Source organism: Urocitellus parryii, chromosome 4 (genome assembly GCF_045843805.1).
Source record: "Urocitellus parryii isolate mUroPar1 chromosome 4, mUroPar1.hap1, whole genome shotgun sequence".
Taxonomy (NCBI): domain Eukaryota; kingdom Metazoa; phylum Chordata; class Mammalia; order Rodentia; family Sciuridae; genus Urocitellus; species Urocitellus parryii.
The window spans coordinates 204,172,894-204,192,640 of NC_135534.1; the positions used below are offsets into that span (position 1 = coordinate 204,172,894).

The 19,747-nt window shown below is 53.2% G+C and overlaps 1 protein-coding gene across 9 annotated transcripts in view; it reads left to right on the forward strand.

The window, feature by feature from the left end:
• Slc25a25 (solute carrier family 25 member 25) overlaps positions 1–15,585 on the forward strand; it is a 34,104-nt gene extending 18,519 nt beyond the window's left edge. For 3 of the 9 annotated variants that reach the window (XM_026386307.2, XM_026386313.2, XM_026386309.2), the window contains 10 exons: positions 8,360–8,486; positions 8,570–8,657; positions 9,228–9,263; positions 9,477–9,588; positions 10,718–10,876; positions 12,228–12,380; positions 12,668–12,775; positions 12,865–13,032; positions 13,446–13,596; positions 13,684–15,585. In XM_026386307.2, the coding sequence (XP_026242092.1) occupies positions 8,360–8,486; positions 8,570–8,657; positions 9,228–9,263; positions 9,477–9,588; positions 10,718–10,876; positions 12,228–12,380; positions 12,668–12,775; positions 12,865–13,032; positions 13,446–13,596; positions 13,684–13,868 (1,287 nt within the window). In that variant the 3' untranslated portion in view covers positions 13,869–15,585. Of the gene's footprint in view, positions 1–5,782; positions 6,036–6,056; positions 6,669–8,058; positions 8,195–8,359; positions 8,487–8,569; positions 8,658–9,227; positions 9,264–9,476; positions 9,589–10,717; positions 10,877–12,227; positions 12,381–12,667; positions 12,776–12,864; positions 13,033–13,445; positions 13,597–13,683 lie in introns of those variants that run through there. The other 6 variants (XM_026386308.2, XM_026386310.2, XM_026386311.2 and 3 more) reach the window with 5 other exon arrangements.
• Positions 15,586–19,747: the final 4,162 nt, after the last annotated feature.

Consider the following 19,747-nt stretch of genomic DNA (forward strand, 5'->3'; position numbering starts at 1 on the left):
TGGCGTGGAGGGAGGGCAGGTTGATTCAACAGATTCACTTTAGGGTTCATCACTTTGGCTTCAGAAAATCATTTGAAAGTAAGGGACAGATTGAAGTGTGTTGCCCTTGCTTGTCTGAACAGGGCAAAGAAAACAAGTTAAAAGGGCCAGAGAGTGTACCTTAAAAGTGTGACCCGTGGCCTAGAGCTGAGACAAGTCTCATAGGCATCTGGAAGGTCACACTCTCCTTGCTTTGGTGGGACCCATTTTACTTTTGGATTCAGGGGGAAGAGTGAAGGGAGGAGGTTGGGTCCCAGGAGAGTCTAGAGTCAAGAGATGCAGAGCCTAGTGTCCCTTTCTGGATGATCAGACACCCAGGGTCACTGAGTGCCAGGTCCTCACAAAAAGCCAAGTGAATGATAGCACTCCCATTTTCTAGATGAGGACACTGAGGCATGGGAAGGTTAACTAGTTCACCCAGGGTTAAACCATTAAGGAATGAGAATTGAACCCCAAGTCTGTCTTGAACTTTGTCCTGTACTCCTTGTTGTTCCTTAAGAAAGCAGTGCTTAATGAGACTGAGTTCCCAGGATTGGAGTAGAGATTGGTGTTTGGTTGGAGTGACCTTGTTTACCTCCTGAGTTTTGGTTATTTTTAATCTTTCTTCTTCCTCAATTGGAGAAGGGAAGGAGATTCTAACATTGTGTTTGGTGCACTGTAGATAGCCCAGAGATTTGTTGAATTGAATTGCTACATTCAAGAAATAGATGCTTTATTGATTTATTTTCTGGGGAGGGACTCCTGCAGTGGTGTGTGCACTGGCAATGAGGAGAACCCCTAGACCTAGGTGGGATTTCTGCAGTGGTCAAGGGTCTCCCAGAGTCAGTCATGCCCAAGATGTGCAGGCTTCATGTGTTAATGAGGTGTCATTTGCTACCTCTCACTCAATCTAGACAACATTGGAAATGGCGTCTTTATGAGGAACTTTTATCTGTGCCTCTGATTGGCTTATGGTCTGGATTAACCAGCTGACTTCAATTAATCATCTGGTTTTTGACTTTAATAAACGGCTGCATTCCCAGCCTCCTGCAGGCACCCCTTGCCAGCTCTCCCGCAAGGGTTGCCTCAGGTAGGACTTTATGTGCTGAACAGCCTAGTTCCTGGACCCACACCTTCTATGACTCTGTTCCCCAAAAGGGACATAAATTGGCTGGGTGTCAGGGGATCCCCAAGAGGGAGCTGGAGCTGCTGGTTTCGTTTGAAGCAAGAGAAGAAACACATCTGGGTAATGTAGAATCTTTGAAAGCAGGTAAATTGAATAGCAGGAACAGTTATGCAGAACGTGTGCATAGAAGACGTGATCACCAAGTGACCTGCTGGGCCCCTTCCCAGGCAGGCCCTGGGGGCTCCTCAGGAAGAGGCCCCCAGAATGTTCCGGAAACCTTAAAGAAGTTCTGTTTGGTTCTCAGGCTCCTCAGTGTCCAGTAGCACTACTTTGTTTTGCTCTCACTTCCCCCATGTAAATAATTCTGTTTGTGAGTCAGGTTCCTACCAGCTTTTATTTTAGGAACCGTTCTGGTTTCCCCTATTATCCTTGTCTTACAGTTAATCTGCTATAGTCTGGAGTGGGAGGTGCCCGCATGGCATTCCAGCTTGCAAATCCTGAGGGGCTGTCTTGCTTGTGAAGCTCAGAGAATTTTGTTCATTGTGTGTAATTGCCAAGTGTAGGCAGTTTCATTGGAAACCAGCTATATTGGGCTGTCATGGCAACCTGAACATCAAATGACACTGCCCCCGTAGCAGCCAATGAGATTCAAGATCCCTGCAGGTGGGTGGGGCTCGAGCCACGGGATGCTAGTGAGGCTCCTTCACATACTAATATTTCTGGATTGGTCTGAGTCATTGCAGAGGAGAAGGCAGGTTCTTTCTGACCTAATGTGCTACACTCCCAAAGCCCCTGTGCCTGCCCTATTCTTACTCATTGTATTCTCTTACAAGAAGTACCGGCTTGGGTTTTTCGTGTGTGTGTGTGTGTGTGTGTGTGTGTGTGTGTGTGTCTCCACATAATTGAGTGGTAGGACAAAGAAAGCTGGTTAGGTAGCCTTGACAGATCCGAGGTTAAATGATGTTCATAAGAGGAACTGCTCCTTTATAGATTAAATGAATTCAGGTGCCACCAAATTCTAAGGGACCTAGCATTGCTGTCATTGCCTCAAAATCCTAGGCATAAGAATGGACATCTTATGGGAGGAAACAAATAGATCTGGGTCACAAAATTAGAATAAGGGAGCAGAGAAGAATTATCTGCAGTGCAGCGCTCTTAGCTGCCATGAGCCAGATGCAGTGGAAGGAGGGGACTCAGACTGCTGTTCCTGCTTATTTGTACTGCTCTCACATGCGTCCAGTTTGCTCATTGTACTACTCTCACATGCATCCAGAGCTGAGACAGATGTTTCTCCTTGTTTCTAGCTAAGGCTAGACTTGCTCAGGTTCTACCTTTTCCATATACCTGCCACCTTCCAGTATGAGGTGTTGCTTACCTGAGCTCCCGGTATCTGGTAATTGAACTCTGAAATCTTCTTTGGCAGTATCGGTTTTGGATGCTTTTAAGTGGATGTTGTAACAGGAGCCTGGCCCTGTCTGCCAGCCTCAGCCCTGCCACCAACAGGCTTGAACAAATCAGGTCATCTTTCCAGGCCTGTTTGCTCAACCCCAGAGACTAAGGGGATGGCCTCAGAACCCCTCTGGGCTTCACAGTTTGCAAATCCGGTGGTAGAGCTATTGCCTTGGACACTGGGCAGTTAGACATTGGCTCATTTGGGAAGAATCCCCAGCTTATGTGTGCAGATGGATTTCTGAATTACTTGTGAAATTCAGTAGGATGGAATTTAAGTAAATAAGCCAGGATAGGGGGCAGGGCTCAGGGTAGAGCCATTGCCTCACATACTTGAGGCCCTGGGTGCAAGCCCAGCATAGCAAAATGAAAACTCCTGTTGGAATAGAATTGATGTTAGCCTTGTAAAATGACATATTGAGGGGTACATGCAGAACATTTTAGAAACTTTTTCCTGGTCCCCTGAAACTGTTAAACTATAAGTTTGTGAAGAGTAACAAACTTTGTTATAATGGAGATTCTTTTTTGGGGGGGGTACTGAGGATTGAACCCTGGGGGTGCTTTACCATTCAGTTACATCTCCAGCCTCCACTTCCCGCCTGCCTTTTTATTGAGACAGGGTCTTACCATGTTGCGTGTGCTGGCTTCAAATTTGGGATTCTCCTGCCCGAGCCTCCCAAGTCCCTGGGATTACAGGTGTATCCACGGTACCATCTTTCCTTCTTTTCTAGAAAACAGTTGTTCTAATTTGATTTACTTTAATAATTGCCTTACAATATAAATCACAGGCTCTTCTTTTATTTAGTATAGTTTCCAGATCTCTTCTCAGATTCATTTTGTACATCATAAACCCCAATGGCACAGTTCTGCTTACTAAAATTATTTGAAAAATAAACTTTATTAGGAAACAAATATATCTAGTTTAACTTAATTATTCAGTCAATTGAGTCAATATTTTCTTTTCTTTCTTCTTTTTTTTTTTTTTCTTGGTAGCACCCTGTACCTTGTGCATGCTTGGCAAGCATTCTACCACTGCGCCATATTCCCAGCCCTAATAATTTCTTTTTTTTTTAACATTTATTTTTATACCTTTATTTTATTTTATTTTTATGTGGTACCTCACACATGTTAGGCGAGTGCTCTACCTCTGAGCCACAACCCCAGCCCTAGTCATTTTTCTTTTATATTGGAATACATAGTCTTCACTAAAATGAGATACTTCAATAGGTCTGTGTAACTTATCTTCACTCAGATGTGACCATAAATAATTTAACAAAGGAAGACTAGCATATTAAGATCCAATTTTATTTATTTATAAATGTGAGCTTCCTTTGAAATAAATAATACCTGGTGTTGTTCAGTTGGAAAAAAATGCCCTGACAGCTCTATTTGCAGATGCCCAGAAAAACAGGTCTGTGAGGTGAGTGGCTCTGTGTGTGTTTCCTGGGGCCTCAGAGCATGCTCCCTCCATTCAGGAGCCGCCAGTGAAGCCCCTCCTGGGATCCAGGCACAGGCAGTGCCGGCGGAGAGACCAGTAGCCTTCTGCCTCCAAGGACTCCAGCTGAAGAGATAAGAGGTGTGTTCAAATAGCTCCAGAGCAGAACATTCTGCCCTCAGCAGCTGAAGGGCCACCTGAGTGTCATGGCGTTAGTGCAGGTTGTGCAGGAATCTGTCTGGATAATCAGATTGGTCCCGATGCAGTCTGTGGCCTGCTTTTATAGGCCAGTCGTCAGGCCTGTCTTAGGAGGATGTCCTTTTCTTTGTTATACTCTGCTTCACAGGGTTCTGCAGAAGATCAGCATCTTATTCCAGAATCCTCTCCAGAGGTTCTTTTGGTTTGGATTTTGGTGGTGCTGGAGTTGGAACCCAGGGCCTGCCACATGTTAGGCAGGTGCTCTGCACTGAGCCATGTCCCCAGCCCTTCTTCCAGGTTCTTAACAAAGTTTCGCAGTGAGTTGGGAAGTCCTTTTAGTTTTGCTGATCCTCAAATGATAGCTATCCATTTTTATCCATTCCTGTCGTGCGAAGATGCAGTCTATATTAGGAAGTGGTACACTGTAGAAGGAACGAGGGTGGGGCCAGTCTCGTTCTCATCCTGGTGACGTGGTCTCTTCCCCCGCAGCATGGATCTGCGGGGAGAGAACAGAGTGGAGAGGGTAGGCTGGCCTGGGAGATCATTCTCTATACCAGGTCTTTCCAGGACCTGAGATGTTTCTCTTTCTGAAAGCTTTCTAAATCTGGGTTGCCTGGTGTAAGTTTCTTTGATAATGGAAATGCCCTGTGACCACACATTGGCGATCCAGCACTTGTAGTATGGACATACCACTGAGGAACTGAGTTTTAAAAGGTCTGCAAATTGAATAGCAAAGTTCTGGGCCTGAAAGCTACCACCATACCAAGCTTGCTGGAGTTCTGAGTGGACATGAGCATTGGAGACTGTGCGTCCCGTAGTACCTTGGATATGATATTCCTGGGAAGTCACTCAGCAGGACCTCTTGACTCTGCAGTGTTCTCCTTTCCTGGTCCCATCATGTCAGCTCCTTGGTGCTCCTGGCACCCCTGGAAAAGCCTGTAGGCTCACGGGTTGGTTCCTAAGTGCTTATGTTGCAGATGGCTGGAAAGTGTTCAGGCTCTGGGTACCGGGGGCTGTGTAGGGCCGGTGGCCCTCTGAGCAGAAGTCAGCCAGAACCCAAGGCCAGGGCTTGGCCAGTCAGGCAGCCCCACCCCTGCCCTGTGGTATGAGCGGGCTCAAGGAGGGTCTGTGTCCAGTGTGGCGGGGGACCTGGCTGTCAGTCTCCTATCCTGTAGCTACAGTGGCCCCTGCAGGTATTGATTCTGTCTCTACCTGCACTGATTTTTGATGGGAATGATTTACTAGGGGAAGGGACATGTTGCATAGAGTGACGCATTTGGGGACCTTGCGCGAAGACTTGACTGTAGCCTATTTGTTCTTAGGAAGGATTTGCAGCCAGGGGTGAAGGTTTGTTTGGGGAGGGTCCTCTCCTTTCCAGGAGTTAATACAGGAAACAGTGACGTCAGTCCTGATCTTTGCTCCTCTGCGCTTAAGCAACCTGATGCCACTGTCACGGGCCTGTGTTCATTGGCTGCTGGCTAGACTTGGAGTGGGTGGATTTTTTTCAATTAAGTAAAAGGGCAGGGCTTGAGCAGCCAATGGCAGCCGAGCACCGGCATATCTTGTGTGTGAGTTTCCCGGGATGCAGCATTCCCCATTCTGGACGCTGCCAGCACTTGCTCCAGGGGCAGCTGAGCACCGTCCGCCAGCATGCTTTGCCTGTGCCTGTATGTGCCACTCATCGGGGAGGCCCAGACTGAGTTCCAGTACTTTGAGTCCAAGGGGCTTCCCGCTGAGCTGAAGTCCATCTTCAAACTCAGCGTCTTTATTCCTTCTCAGGAGTTCTCCACCTACCGCCAGTGGAAGCAGGTCTGTGTGGCGGTGGCCTTTGTTGAGTGAATGGGAGAGTGGCCTTGACACCAGAGTGGGCTGGTGGGCTGAACTGCACCTGCCCTGCCTTCCAGAAAGAATGTCTGAAATGTGGGAGGTGTGATGTCTTGTGGCTGTGGCTGGAGTGGCTGGTTTTCTCTTGACTTCCAAGGAAGTCTGGAATTCTAGGGAGGCCCTTGTGGGAATCTTGGGGGAGAGTCCCTTTGGCTAAGCTGGAGCTTCCTGAGAGGTACAGAGCTAGGGAGAAGCTGGCGCTGGCCAGCTGCTTCTCTGGACTGGGGGTGGAGGCCAGGAAGGATGTGAGGGGAGAGGCTTAGAGGCTTCTCTTTGGAGGCTCATAACTTGGGGACTTTGCCACAGAGAAGAGCTGACCGTGCCCCTGTGAGGCTGGAGCTGGCAGCACTGTGCCCTGGGTACAGAGGGGTGGGGAGGGAGCTTTTGTGCCTTCTAGAATCTCCGATGTCCCGGAGGAGCAGGGCAGCAGCTGAGAGAGCCTGAGTCTAAGCTACAGGGTCTAGGGGGTCGCTTGCCTCCTGGGCTTTATCGGATCTCATGCTGTCCCTCAGTGCTTCTGGTGGCACGAGGAGGTGCATGTCCTAAGAAGGAGACAAGGTAGGCCAGTGTTTTGAGGCAGAAGCAAGCTCTTTGAGAATGTTTTTAAATTGGCTACAATGAGCATAGTTTTGAGTTGTCTGTATCCCAGGCCACCCAGCCCAATGAAGTGCATGGGTCATTCTGGTAGCAGGCAGCTTGGGGACCAGGTTCTGTGCATAATGTTCAGCTCCTCCTTAAATGGCACGTAGGCTATAGGCCCATTCCTGCTGGAAATTGGAGCCCCATGCAGAGTTTCTGTCACTCTTGTGTGAGAGCCCAAAGTCAGCAGGAGCGAACGTAACCCCAGATGGCAGAGGAAGTACCCACCTACGGCTGTCCTGCTTTCCAGCTGTGCTGCATGCACTGCTCTAGCGATCACGTCAGGTCACAGGGTGTGTGCCCAGGCCTCACACCCATCAGGGGCTCAGGACATCTGAGAGGGAGACCATGATGGCACTCTGTGAGAGCACAGGCTAACCAGTGGTCCACCGATTCCTAGACCCCAGCAGACTCAAAAGACTTGAGACCTGTGTTGATTTATGTAGAATGAATGGATTTCTCCTTGGGAGAATCAGGGACACAGGGAGACATAACTGTTCTCAGGAGATTATTAGTTCTACATTCTGGGTGTTGCTGAATTGGAGTGACTCAAGTTTGCCTCCACCTTCTTGACATTAACCTGTAGGGAGGTGGCTCAGAAGCCCAACAGGCCCAGCTTGAATCTGCCCATCATGTCCCTGGCTGTGTGACTTCAAGTAAATGCTTTGCCTCTCTGAACTCCTGCTCTGTAACATGGGGGAATGATAGACCCTGCCTCCGAGAGCTGTTGGAGAGGCTTCAGTGGCATTTAGCAATTTAGTGGCAGCAGGAAGCTCCAGGAAAGGATTGCTTTTTTTGTGGAGAAATTCCAGTTGCTGAACATCCAGCACAGAGACAGGTGCGGAGTCTTGGAACCTCACAGCCAAGGAACAGGGTCTCTTAAAGGCCTCCCAGGCCCGTAAACAATTATTAGAGCTAGTCTGGTTTTCAGCGCCTGGTTAGGAGAGCGGGGGTTGGTTATATCATCTGATATCCCTGAAACCAGGGACTGGCAGTGCCATCAAGAGCCCATGCCCAAGAATAGTCACCCTTGCTTGGTTCCTGTGTCTTCTGCCACCTCCAGAGTGTCCCTGGCAGTGTTTCTGCCGAGCGGGCATTGCTCTGTACCTTCACCCTGGCCACCAAATTGTTCTTGGGCCAATGCCACTGGTGGAGAGGGAGGGGCAGGTAAAAAGAGCAAAGCCTCAGAGTTCCTGAGGGAATTTGGATTCCAGAGCCAGCCACCTGTTGGCAGGGAACTCAGGGCTGAGACCTGGTACTAGGGGCCAAGCTGTAGGGGAGCCAAGCAGCTGACCCAGGCTGTGTGACAGGCTTGTCTCAAGAATTCTTGGGAGGAACAGAGCCCAGGCTGGCCTGTTGGCCTCTATCTGAAGGATTCCTCCTGGGGGCTCTTTGCTCGTCAGGCAAACAAGATGAGCCCCTAGGATCTAAGTGGTGGCTCCGATGTAGGAGGAAATTGCTGTGGTGGCTATGGGGGTAGACAAAGGCATCTTGGGTCTCTTGGGTGACGCTGGTTTAGATGAGTGGAATCACTTCCTGAGAAGGGCCCCATGAGCCAAGGAAAGGCTGGAGCATGAGCTAAAATAAAAAATCTTACTTTTGTCTTCTAGAAAATTGTGCAAGCTGGTGACAAAGACCTGGATGGGCAGCTGGACTTTGAAGAGTTCGTCCATTACCTTCAAGACCATGAGAAGAAACTGAGGCTGGTGTTCAAAAGTTTGGACAAAAAAAATGATGGTGAGCTTGACTTGCAAATCCCAGCTGGCCAGCCCTGACCCCACCACCTGGCCAGCCTGTGCCCATGGCCCTTGTCGTTACAGGACGAATCGATGCACAGGAGATCATGCAGTCCCTGAGGGACCTGGGAGTCAAGATCTCCGAGCAACAGGCAGAAAAGATTCTCAAGAGGTGAGTGCCCGGCAGCCTCTGGTTGGCTTAGGCAGCCGCGGGGCTGTGCACTGTCCAGAGAGCTTGGCTCGCGGTTGCAGAGGATGGCTGAGTAGCCCGCCCAGGCAGCTCCCCTTTGAGAATCACGATCACCTGGAATTTCCCCCATTCATCGTGACCCATGAAGCGCAGAGACTAGTTGGGGGGAATTTCAAGTTGTGAAAGGCGTCCCTTGAACATGTTCTCTCCCCGCGCTGGAGGAGATGGGGCTTGAGTGGCCTTGACCTGGGGAGACTTCTCTTCAGGCTGCTCCGAAAGAGCTCCCTGGCGGGCAGAGGCTCTGGGAAGCCACAGGACGTAGCCCGGGACCTCGCTTCTCCTGGCTGTCTTTCCCAACTCCTGAGGCTGAAAGCTGGGCCACAGGAGCAGCCCTCTTTCCTCATGCTCCTGGGGCCTGTCGCTGGGGGACTCGTGCTGCGTCGTGCTGGCCGTCGCGCTGTGGGTGTGTGCTTGCCGCACTGACGGCTGCTCAGAGCACTTATATGTGTGTTTCTCCTCTCTCCTCTGCTTCCTCCTTTGTCTGTCTGTCAGAATACGCACGGGCCATTTCTGGGGCCCTGTCACCTAGTAAGTATCCATGTTGCCCCACGACCGCCTCCTTCCTTAGCTTCCGTGCCTGATGGGTGCGGGGTGCTGTGGGCCAGGCACGGTGGGCTGTGGAGCTCCTCAGCCCTTTCTCAAGGGCATGAGGAACCCTCTGCTCCTGCCTCAGCGTGCCTGGAGGTGGATATGCGCTGGCAGATGGGGCGTGATCACACAGGGGTGGCTTCTGTCTCGCAGCATGGACAAGAACGGCACAATGACCATCGACTGGAACGAGTGGAGGGACTACCACCTGCTGCACCCCGTGGAGAACATTCCCGAGATCATCCTGTACTGGAAGCACTCCACGGTGAGGCCCTCCCACCAGGGGACTTCCTCTGCTGTCCCCACAGGTCCTCTGCCCAACACCAGCTGTCTTTCGTCCCCAGGGCTGGAGCGGGCTCCCCCATGCCCCCTCTGCAGCAGCGGTACTGTCCCCTCCACTGTCAGCCCAGTAGAGCCAGCCATACCCGCCCCCTCCTGGTTTCTCACACACCAGCAACCCAAACAACCCAGTTGTCCCCCAGGTACAGTTACCTTAGCTGGGACTCCCCTCTGTCCCCAAATGCCACCTGTGGCATCAAGGTGCATTTCAGACATTCCTTTCTTGATGCTCCTTCCTCTCCCAAAGCCACGTGATCATCCTGGGTGGGGGGGTGACGCTGTGGAGGACACAGACCGCTCTTGCGTGCACCCTGCTTCCCTATTCTTTGGTGTGGCTTCTCTGTAGCAAAATGAGCATGTCCCCACAGCAGCTGGCACATGGCCCTGTACCTGTCAGTGTGGTCCCAAGTAGATATGGATCTGTGCTGACCCCCCTGCCCAAGACCAGACCCCTTACCACTTGCTTTGTCCCTCCAGCCAGTCCTGCCTAGAGTGTGGTCCTGTGCACCCTGGACCACGGGCCAGGCCAGGGCTTGCTGGATGAAAGTGAGTCCGGCTCCCGAGTTCAGCTTCAGCGCAGGCGGCTCCTATCTCGGGCTGCAGCCTGGGTCAGGGCAGGACTGGCTCAAACCAGCCCAAATGCTACCCAGAGTACAGTCCGCAGCCTGTTTGCTGAGGCCTTACACAATGTTCTGCCAGTGTGATCTAGTTACACATCAGGGTTCAGAAGGATTTTTACCCCTGATGTGATCTTTCAGCCCTGTCAGCCTGGGATCCCCACAGAAGTCCCTTTTAGCGGGTGAGAAGTGCTGTCCAAAGGTTGTGTAACTGGTCCCGTCCAGCTGTGCTCGCCTCAGTTGTCTACCTGGGAGCCATGGGCAAGCGGAGACCTTTGCCAAGTTCACAGAGTGACAGGGAAGAGCCCCAGTGTGCCTCCTACCCAGATTCGCCACGTTCTCATGGTTCACGCGTTCCCTGCGCCATCGCCACTCGGGATGGTGGGCGATGGCTGTGTCTTGAGCCAAGCTGGTGAACTCTGCTGGTCTTTCTCACAGATCTTTGATGTGGGTGAGAATCTGACGGTACCTGACGAGTTCACTGTGGAGGAGAGGCAGACAGGGATGTGGTGGAGACACCTGGTGGCAGGAGGTGGGGCAGGGGCCGTTTCCAGAACCTGCACGGCCCCGCTGGACAGACTGAAGGTGCTCATGCAGGTGAGCAGGACAGTGGCCCACACCTGGGGTTTATGGGTCGGTTAGTTTCTCCTTCCCCTGGCTGGATCCCTGCTGTGGCTCTGTAGTAAGTCAGATTGGAATTACTTCTTAGACTAAGTCCCAGCAGATCCCGGCCTAGGTGACATTTTGTGTATAGCCGATCTAATTTTATCTCAGGCCCTTAAGCCAGGCATCACCTTACAGCAGCTTAAGGGGACCAATGAGGCTAGTGACACCTGGTGTGGCAGGAGCTGATTCCCTTCAGCTCATCCATGGGGGGGCGGGGAGCAAGCAAATCCTCACCTGACCCAGGTGCCAGTTGGAAGCAGCACCTTACCTTGGCTGGGTGTGCAGCTCCACGTCCACAGGGCAGAGATAAGCTCACTGATGTCAAGGGAAGAATTGTGAAATGGGGACACTCTGGACTTTGATGTCTCTCTGAATAGCAGCTGATCACCCTCTGTCCACTGGCTTGCATCTGGCACTTTTCATGCCTGGAGCCCTCTCAGAAAGGGCACCCTCCCCGCCCCTTGGCCCCCCTGGTCCCCTTGTGAGCATTACGGCTGAGATCTCCCTCGACCTCCAGAACTCTGGGGACTGGAGTGGTCCAGGAAAAGAAGTGCTAGCCCTGGGCTCACATTCCAACCCCCTCCCTCCCAGCCCTGTGCCCTTGATGTGCACTTCACCTCCCAGGACCTCAGTGAAAATACAGGGCTTGAATAATTGCCTCACAGGTTTAACAGAATTTCCAGGAATGTCTAGAGATTAGAGCAGCCCTTGGGTGAGAGGGCGTGATGCGTGGGAGGGACCTAGTCTATGATCCCTGAATCTGGAGCCAGCCCTGGGGTGAGCAAGGAGAGTAGAGGGGCCCCCTGTGACTGAGGGGAGTAGAGGGGTCCAGTGTGACTGAGAGGGGATTAGAGGACCTGGTGTCACTGAGAGGGGAGTAGAGGGGCCTAGTGTGAGCTGAGCGTGCTAGATGGAGGCACGTCGTGGAATTTTCTCTACTTTGAGATATATATGTTTGAACATTTTCCGTGAACAAAAGCTCGATGGGGTTTTGTTGTTTGTTTTTAATTTTTAAAAAGTATTCCTCGTGGGCAGACCACGACTCAGTGGTAGAGCTCTTGCCTGGCACGCACCCCGCTCTGGTGCCATTGTCAGTACTGCACAAAAAGAAAAAATAGTCCTTGTGAGGGTGTAAACTTTAGCTGAGTCTAAACCAGAATTAGTCACACTTGAGTCTCATGGTACTAAGCTGCTCTTCAGATTCCCAGTAGGGAAGAGGCTCCCCCAGGTAGACAGGCAGTCCCTGCTCCACCCAGTCCCACTCATTACTTGTCCCCCTCAGGTGCACGCCTCCCGCAGCAACAACATGTGCATCGTGGGTGGATTCACGCAGATGATTCGAGAGGGAGGGGCCAAGTCACTCTGGCGGGGCAATGGCATCAATGTCCTCAAAATTGCCCCTGAGTCGGCCATCAAATTCATGGCTTACGAGCAGGTAAGGGCCCGGTCGGTGAGCATCTGCATAGGGACTAGGTTCCCTAGTCTGTGATCCCTGAATCTGGAGCCAGTCATTGTAACCAGGGCACAGCAAGGGGTGGCAGATCTGGGCCTGGCTCTGCTGCCAGTTCACTTTGGGCCAGTTTCTTCCATTTCTAAGCAGCTTAAAATATGGGTCAGGGCCACCAGTCTCAGGCACATCTGAACAGCTCTGTGCGGAAGGGCTGGGGGAGCAGCAGGAGCTGTGCTCTCTGGGTACATTGGTTTGTTTTCTCCCTATTCTAGATCAAGCGTCTTGTTGGTAGCGACCAGGAAACACTAAGAATCCATGAGAGGCTTGTGGCGGGTTCCTTGGCCGGGGCCATTGCCCAGAGCAGCATCTACCCTATGGAGGTAAGAGGACGCCTGGACGGGGGCGTGTCATAGTGCACATGATGGGGTGACAGGAGGGTCGTGCTCATGCCCCACCACTCCTGTTGCAGGTTCTAAAGACCCGGATGGCCCTGAGGAAGACAGGCCAGTACTCGGGCATGCTGGACTGCGCCAGGAGGATCCTGGCCAGAGAGGGGGTGGCTGCCTTCTACAAAGGCTACGTCCCCAACATGCTGGGGATCATCCCCTATGCGGGCATCGACCTAGCCGTCTATGAGGTGAGGCCCTAGAGGGCTCCTGTCCCAGGAGCAGGCAAAAGGTTCCACCCCTGCCTCCGACATGCCCTCCCCTGCTGTCTCCCTGGTGGACCCCAGGGCGGTTAGGACAGGAAGCAGTCTCACCTCTTTACTCCTGTCACCCTGCCAGCAGCTGTGCCTCAGTGGCTCACAGGCTGAGGACACTGCAGCGGGGGCTATGTGGGGAAGGGTCTCCCTCTGCCTCATCCCTGCTTTGTCCCAGCTAGAATCCATAGTGAAAGAAGGGTCAGGCTGGCCAGGAACTTGGCTAGGCCCAGGCCACACAGCCTTGTGGATCCTGCATGATAGGAACATCTCGGTGTGGGTCCAGTGACTGCCCCACGGTCGACTCCAGGCCAGCTGTCTCCGGGCTTAACCCGTTCCTCCCTCCACAGACGCTCAAGAATGCCTGGCTGCAGCGCTACGCAGTGAACAGCGCAGACCCCGGTGTGTTCGTGCTCCTGGCCTGCGGCACCATATCCAGCACCTGTGGCCAGCTGGCCAGCTACCCACTGGCCCTGGTCAGGACTCGGATGCAGGCACAAGGTAAGCCCAGTCCCAGACCAGTCCCCATCTCCCAGGCAGGTTGGGAGGGCCAACAGAAGACAGCTGACTGTTGGCCTGTCTCTGCAGCCTCCATCGAGGGCGCTCCCGAGGTGACCATGAGCAGCCTTTTCAGACAGATCCTGAGGACCGAAGGGGCCTTTGGGCTGTATCGGGGACTAGCCCCCAACTTCATGAAGGTGATTCCAGCCGTGAGCATCAGCTACGTGGTGTACGAGAACCTTAAGATCACTCTGGGGGTGCAGTCACGGTGACCCGAGGGCAGGTGGACTCGCTGACCCTGGCTGCAGCCAGGGTGTCCAGCATCTCATTCTGTGAATGTGCCGACAACACTAAGCTGACTTAAGCCAAGCTGTGAAACCTGGCAGCGTGCAGGGAGGGGCGGGGAGACTGGCAGGCCTCGGCTTGTCCTGCTGACCTGCAGACCCTCGTGACCGTTCCAGGGAGGGTCCCTGGGTTTCCTCAGGGTCCAGGGGTCAGCAGGACCTGGGCCCACCAGGCACAGGACGTTTCCTGCAGCGCCTGCCGCATAGCGAGCTTGGGGATAGCTTTGCTCTTCCATCTTGTCCCCACAGCCCGGCCCTGCCGCTGGCCCACTGAGTGTTCCTGTGCCTGTTTTGCGTCCCTCCCCCTGATTCGCCGTGGTAGGAGTAGGGCCACCAGCCCACTCCCAGCCATGAGAGGTGACTGCCTGCCTCTCAGACCCACTTCCGACCTGCTGTGTCAGCACAGGGCATGGCCCGGGAAGGTGGGGGCTCCCGCTTGGGTTTCTGAGCTCTCACAGAGGGCGCCTGGGCGCACGCGCTGCCTGGTCTGCAGCGTGACTGGGGAGCTCGTGCTGGACCTGCAGTCCCCTGGCTTCTGTGCCTGGGTCTTGTGCTCTGAGCTGGCCCAGACTGTCAGGACTGGCACCAAAACCGAACTCCTCGTCCCCACTCTGTGGCATAAGGGCAGTGCCCGGTCATGTTTTATTGCCAAGAGCAGAGTTTCTGCCCTGTATCCTCCCTGCTGAGGGATGGGCTGAAGGCCCTGGTCCTGTGCTGCTGGGGAGGGTCTTGGAGAGGCAGGTTGCAGTGCCCTGTTCCTTGCTCCCCAAGGAAGATGGGGAGTGGGTGGCTGGACTGCGCGAGGTCTGCTGACCCCCCAGGGATTCATGTCCATCCCAGCGGGGGTGAGGTGGGACCAGCTCACATTCCACTGATGCGACATAGCACACTGCTTGGAGCCTATTTATTTTGTATTTATTTGAACAGAGTTATGTCCTATTTTTATAGATTTGTTTAATTAATAGCTCATCATTTTCAAGTTCATTTTTTATTCATATTTATGTTCCTGGTTGATTGTACCTTTCCATCTCCACCTGGTGGGGGTGGGGGAGAGAGGGAAGGGCCTCGGGAGTGACCCTTCCTGGGCCCACACCAGCGTCCTGTCTGGTCTGTCCAAAGAAGTTCCTCTCAGGACTGGAGACAGGAAGTCGAGGGGAGAAGCCCCGACTATGGAGAATGCACCCCTTAGCGGGTCGGCAGCTTGTCCCCAGGAGGCCTGAGACTGGAGGGAGAGGGGCAAGGGGAAAAATCCTGGCCATGGATGGGTGACAGTCCCAACCTTGCCTGGACAGGGAGGAGTTCTTTATTTCATCCTTTTTGAATGACAGGGTAGTGAGATGCCGCTCATCGTGAGCTTGTGACAAGGGGGTAGGGCTGGAGGACGTGGTGGCCATTTGCCCACCCCAGCCCGGAAGTGGGCCCCTCCCTCGCAGCCCGCAGCTGCCCTTGCTTGGTAATGCTGGTCAGCTGGCACCTCCATTCCCCAGAATGGCCTGATGAGGACAATTTAAATAGGATGCAAAGATCAATGCAAAAATTGTCATATATAAATATATAGTTATAACTGGAATTTGTCAAAAAGCAGATTAAAGAATTGGAAGTTGTCATTCAAAACAGCCTTCTAATAAAGTTGTTTCAAAGCTGCTGACAGAGCCAGGGTTTTCTTGATTTCCTTGCCTCCCTCGACCTTTCATGCTGATCCAAGCCAGTGACCTCTGAGAACTCAGTCTGGTTCCTGTCACTACAGGGAGGGTCACATGTTAGAAACTGAATCCTTTCATTTCCCACCCAGGGCCCGGGCTGCTTCCCCTCTTGGCTCCATGGAAACACTCCCTTTTAATGTGGATTTTGATTTGGGGTGTTCTGAGGAGGCACCAGTGCTCGGTTACCTCTTCTGGGGCTCCTTTCTCAGTGCTCTCCTGCTTAGTCATCTCGGATGGTGTCACTCCCTCCTGCTTGGATCAGCATGATCCTCTAAGCGTGGCCTCCAGACACCACCAGCCTCCCGGGTGGCTCGGCCCTTTCCAGCTTTCAGCTGCTGGAGGGCCTGGAGGGCCGAGCAGCCTCAGGCCTCTCCTTACCCATCTGGTCGCTGTCACTCATCTTGCTGGAGATGACTTTCAGTAGCTGTGCTCAGGTGATCCCCGTTTTATACATGAGCCAGCTCCAGGTTCACCCGTCCAGCTGTGAACTCAGCCTCAGCTGACTGTCATCTCCAGCGTCTCGTGTCCAGGGCAGGCTCCTTCCCAGCTCTTCTTCCAAACCTGCCTGTCTTCATCTCAGCAAGCACACTCCCTTCCTCCAGTGACTTCAGTCCCATCAATCAGCAAATCCTGTCAGTGATACCTTCAAATATATCTGGAGTCTGACCTCACAGTGTCCACCACTGCTCATGGTCAGAGGCAGTGTCATTTCTTACCTGGGCCTTTGCCAAAGTTCCTAAACTTGTCTCCCAGGCTTCCCTCCACTCTGCAATCCAAGCTGCGCTGGAGGGACCCTTGTACAACCTAGTCTTGGTTCATGTCACTCAACCCTCCATGAGGAGACAAGCCACCAGCTGGGAGAGACCCTGCAGTTTCTCATCCAACTGAGCATCTGTAACTCGGACTGGAAAATATGACCCAGATAAAAATGGGCACTTCACAAAGGAAGGTGACTGGCCAAAGAGCCAGGAAGGGACTTAGTGCCATTCGTAGTCAGCAAAACCAAGGGGGAAGCAGTCTGTGCAGGTAGAATAACTAGTTAGTCCGCAGCACCCAAGTTGATGGAGAATCTGCAGCAACTAGAGCCTCCGCTGATGGCAAGGTCAAGTGTGAAGCGTTTGAGGGAACTTTGTTTCCAGTAAAGTCAGACATTTTTCTTGTGACCCAGCTTTCCCCTAAGTAGTACCCACTTTTCCCCAAAACCCTGTGTCTGGCTGACAGCAGATTCATTCATAGCAGCCAGAAACTGGGAGCCGCAAACGCCCTGCAGCAGGAGGAGAGACCCAAGACCTCTGTCTGCGTCTATTGAGGGACGCCACTGGGCAGTACATGGGAATGAATTGCAGAAACTACGGGCGACAACAGGATGAACCTTACAGCACCGAGAATCCAGACCCCCGAGCTAGAGTGCTAGGCCCTGAGCGCCCCTGGGTCGTCTCCAGGGTGGTGGCTGCCTTGGAGGGAGAGGTCGCGGGGGAGAAGTGTCTCCCTTCTCACCTGTATATAAAAGTACCCTTTGTGGCTTCCAGGGTCTCCGGCATCTGCCCGCCCCGACCAGAGGTGGGCTTACCTGCACAGAGGCGGCCTGGGCGGTCCCCAAGGCCCTGGTGTGCTGGGAAAATGGCCTTTCTCAAATTGGCGTTCACTTTCCTTCTGCAAAACGGGTTGAACCCGAGCCTCGTGTGTGCTCGGGGTGCTCTGTCACTGACTCCATCTGGCCCTTTTTATTTTATTTGGTGATAGTCTGAGTTACTGAGGCTGGCCTTACACAAGGACTCCAAAGTGCTTCAAGTTTCAGGCCCCTCAAAGCCTTCTTGGGCTACTCAGAAATGTGCTTGTCTTCAGCAGGTGGCGCACACGAGGCTCCATGAGGCGTTCATTAAGTGACTGTCCACAGCGTCCTGATGGCCCTGGACATCAGAGGCCAGGCAGGCCTGCTAGGGGAGGGGAGCCACAGCTCAGGGACTGGTCCTGGGCATGGATGAATAGTGTCCCCCGAAAATTTGTGTCTCCCCCAGAACCTCAGAAGATAGCCTTACTTGGAAACAGGATCACTGCAGATACAGTCAGTTTAGGGTGAGTTCATTCTGGATTAGGAGGGCCCCTAAATCCAGTGATCAGTGGCCTTCAAGAAGAGGGAATGTAGGACACAGATCCATGGAGGAGAGACTGGCCTGGGAGGCTGGAAGGGTGTGTCCATGAGCCAAGGACACCAGGGCATGGCTGCAGCGGCCAACATTGGCTTCCTGTGCCTGATACTAAGGTGATAGGCCTTCATCATGCCCCAGTTTTTGGGTCTTGGCAAACTGCTGTCCAGCCTCCCACCTGCCCCCACTCATCCATCCTCAACCCGCTGCGCTAGAGGCCAGGGCTCCTCAGCACTGAGGCCAACTCTGGGGACACTACAGGTGGTTGATGCATGTAGCCTGCTCGGGCCAGCCTCCCTGCGGCAAGCTCATTTCCTCTGTCCCTTTGTCCTGTCTGAGCTCCTGTCACCTTCACAAGGCCTTCACACCCACCTTACCTAGGATTTGGCCTCTCCTGTCCCTTTCATCGCTTGGGCTCTTAGCTGCTCCCTCCTCCTGGGCCTGAGGGTCTCTGTGGGCCACATTCTCTGCTGTTCTCAGTGCCCTGAGCCTCTAGGCTAGCTTTCCATGGTAAACCTCAGTTTGTTCATTAGCAAGATGGGCACAGAACCTTCCTTACAGCTCTAAGGGGGGAGGGCTGTCCAGTTTCATAGGAAGGATCAAAGTTAAGCTGAGCTTCAGACCAGCGTGTGGCCCCAGCCCTGCTCTCCAGGGAGGCTGGCTGCTGGCTGCCCACAATCCAGACCTCACTGGTCTGAGCGGGTTGGAATGTAGGGGAAGGGTGGGAAGAGGAGGAGCTGGGGTTGGGGCCCAGCTGCCCAGAGTGGACCTTGGCCCCTGCCCCCAAGCACCAACTAGCCCAGAGTGGCAGGTGCTGGTGGCTGGAGAGGTCACCAGGGCTAGGTGGGGGGCCACTGCAGGTAGAGCAGGAGTAAACTGAGCCAGAGACGACGGCCCCAGGTTAACCACCGCCTCCTGCTCTTGGCTTCTTGATATAGGCTGGCCAGGAGAGCAGAGGCCAAGGAGGGAGTGCCTTGGTCATTTGCTATCACGCATCAGGCAGCCCTTGGCCCCGAGGGGCCATCATCTCTGAACAGCCGAGGGGGAGAGGGAGCTGGCCCAGCCTTAACCCTCATCCTCCGCTGGCCCATTCTCTTGACTCCACCTGGCTTATAGCATTTGTGTTAGTGTCTCACGGTGGCAGCTGCTACAAACCCAGGGACAGGTGCAGTCTCTCACAGTTCTGGAAAAAGCCCGTGAAGTCACGTGAGTTTCACCGACTGAAACACAAGGGTCACAGGCTGGGTTTCTTCTGGAGGCTCTGGAGCTGGGTGTGGGGGTCCAGTTCCCTGCCCCTTCCTGCTTCTGGAGGTTTCTGTGTTCCTTTTGACCCGTTCCTGCCCCTCCAGCTGCTGTGCTTCTGCCACCCCATCTCTTCTGCATCAAGTCCCCCCACCCCTCCCTTGTCTGGGGACACTTGTGATTATATTCAGGGCCCATCTGGACAATCTCCCCATCTCTGAAGGCATTTTAGTCACATTACAAGCCCCTTCCCTGCAGAAAGGATGACGCAGGGAGTAGGGTGTGGATGTATTCGGGCCACGCTGTCCCCCTCACACACCTCACCATCAGCATCCTTCCTGTTGGACTGGTTAAATGCAGTAAGAAATAGCTGCAAAACTGTACTGCCATTAGAATTGGTGGGGACAGCCACCTCCTGGAATATGTTTGTAATCTAGAGACTTCAGCACAGGGCCAGGTGTGGCTCAGCGGGACAGCGCAGGCCCAGTGTGAGCAAGACCCTGGGTTCCATCCCCAGAACCAGGAAAAAAAAGATCACAGAAACTGATGCCAGCAGATCTGGGTCTCCCTGCTACCTCTGCCCCTTAATTAACTGTACCACACAAAGCAAATGACTTCATCCTCTGGTGCCTCAGTTTCCTTATATGTAAAATGGGCATGTTTGACCCAATCTCAGGGATCTTTTAGGATTAAATGAAGTAACACCTGGAAAGCA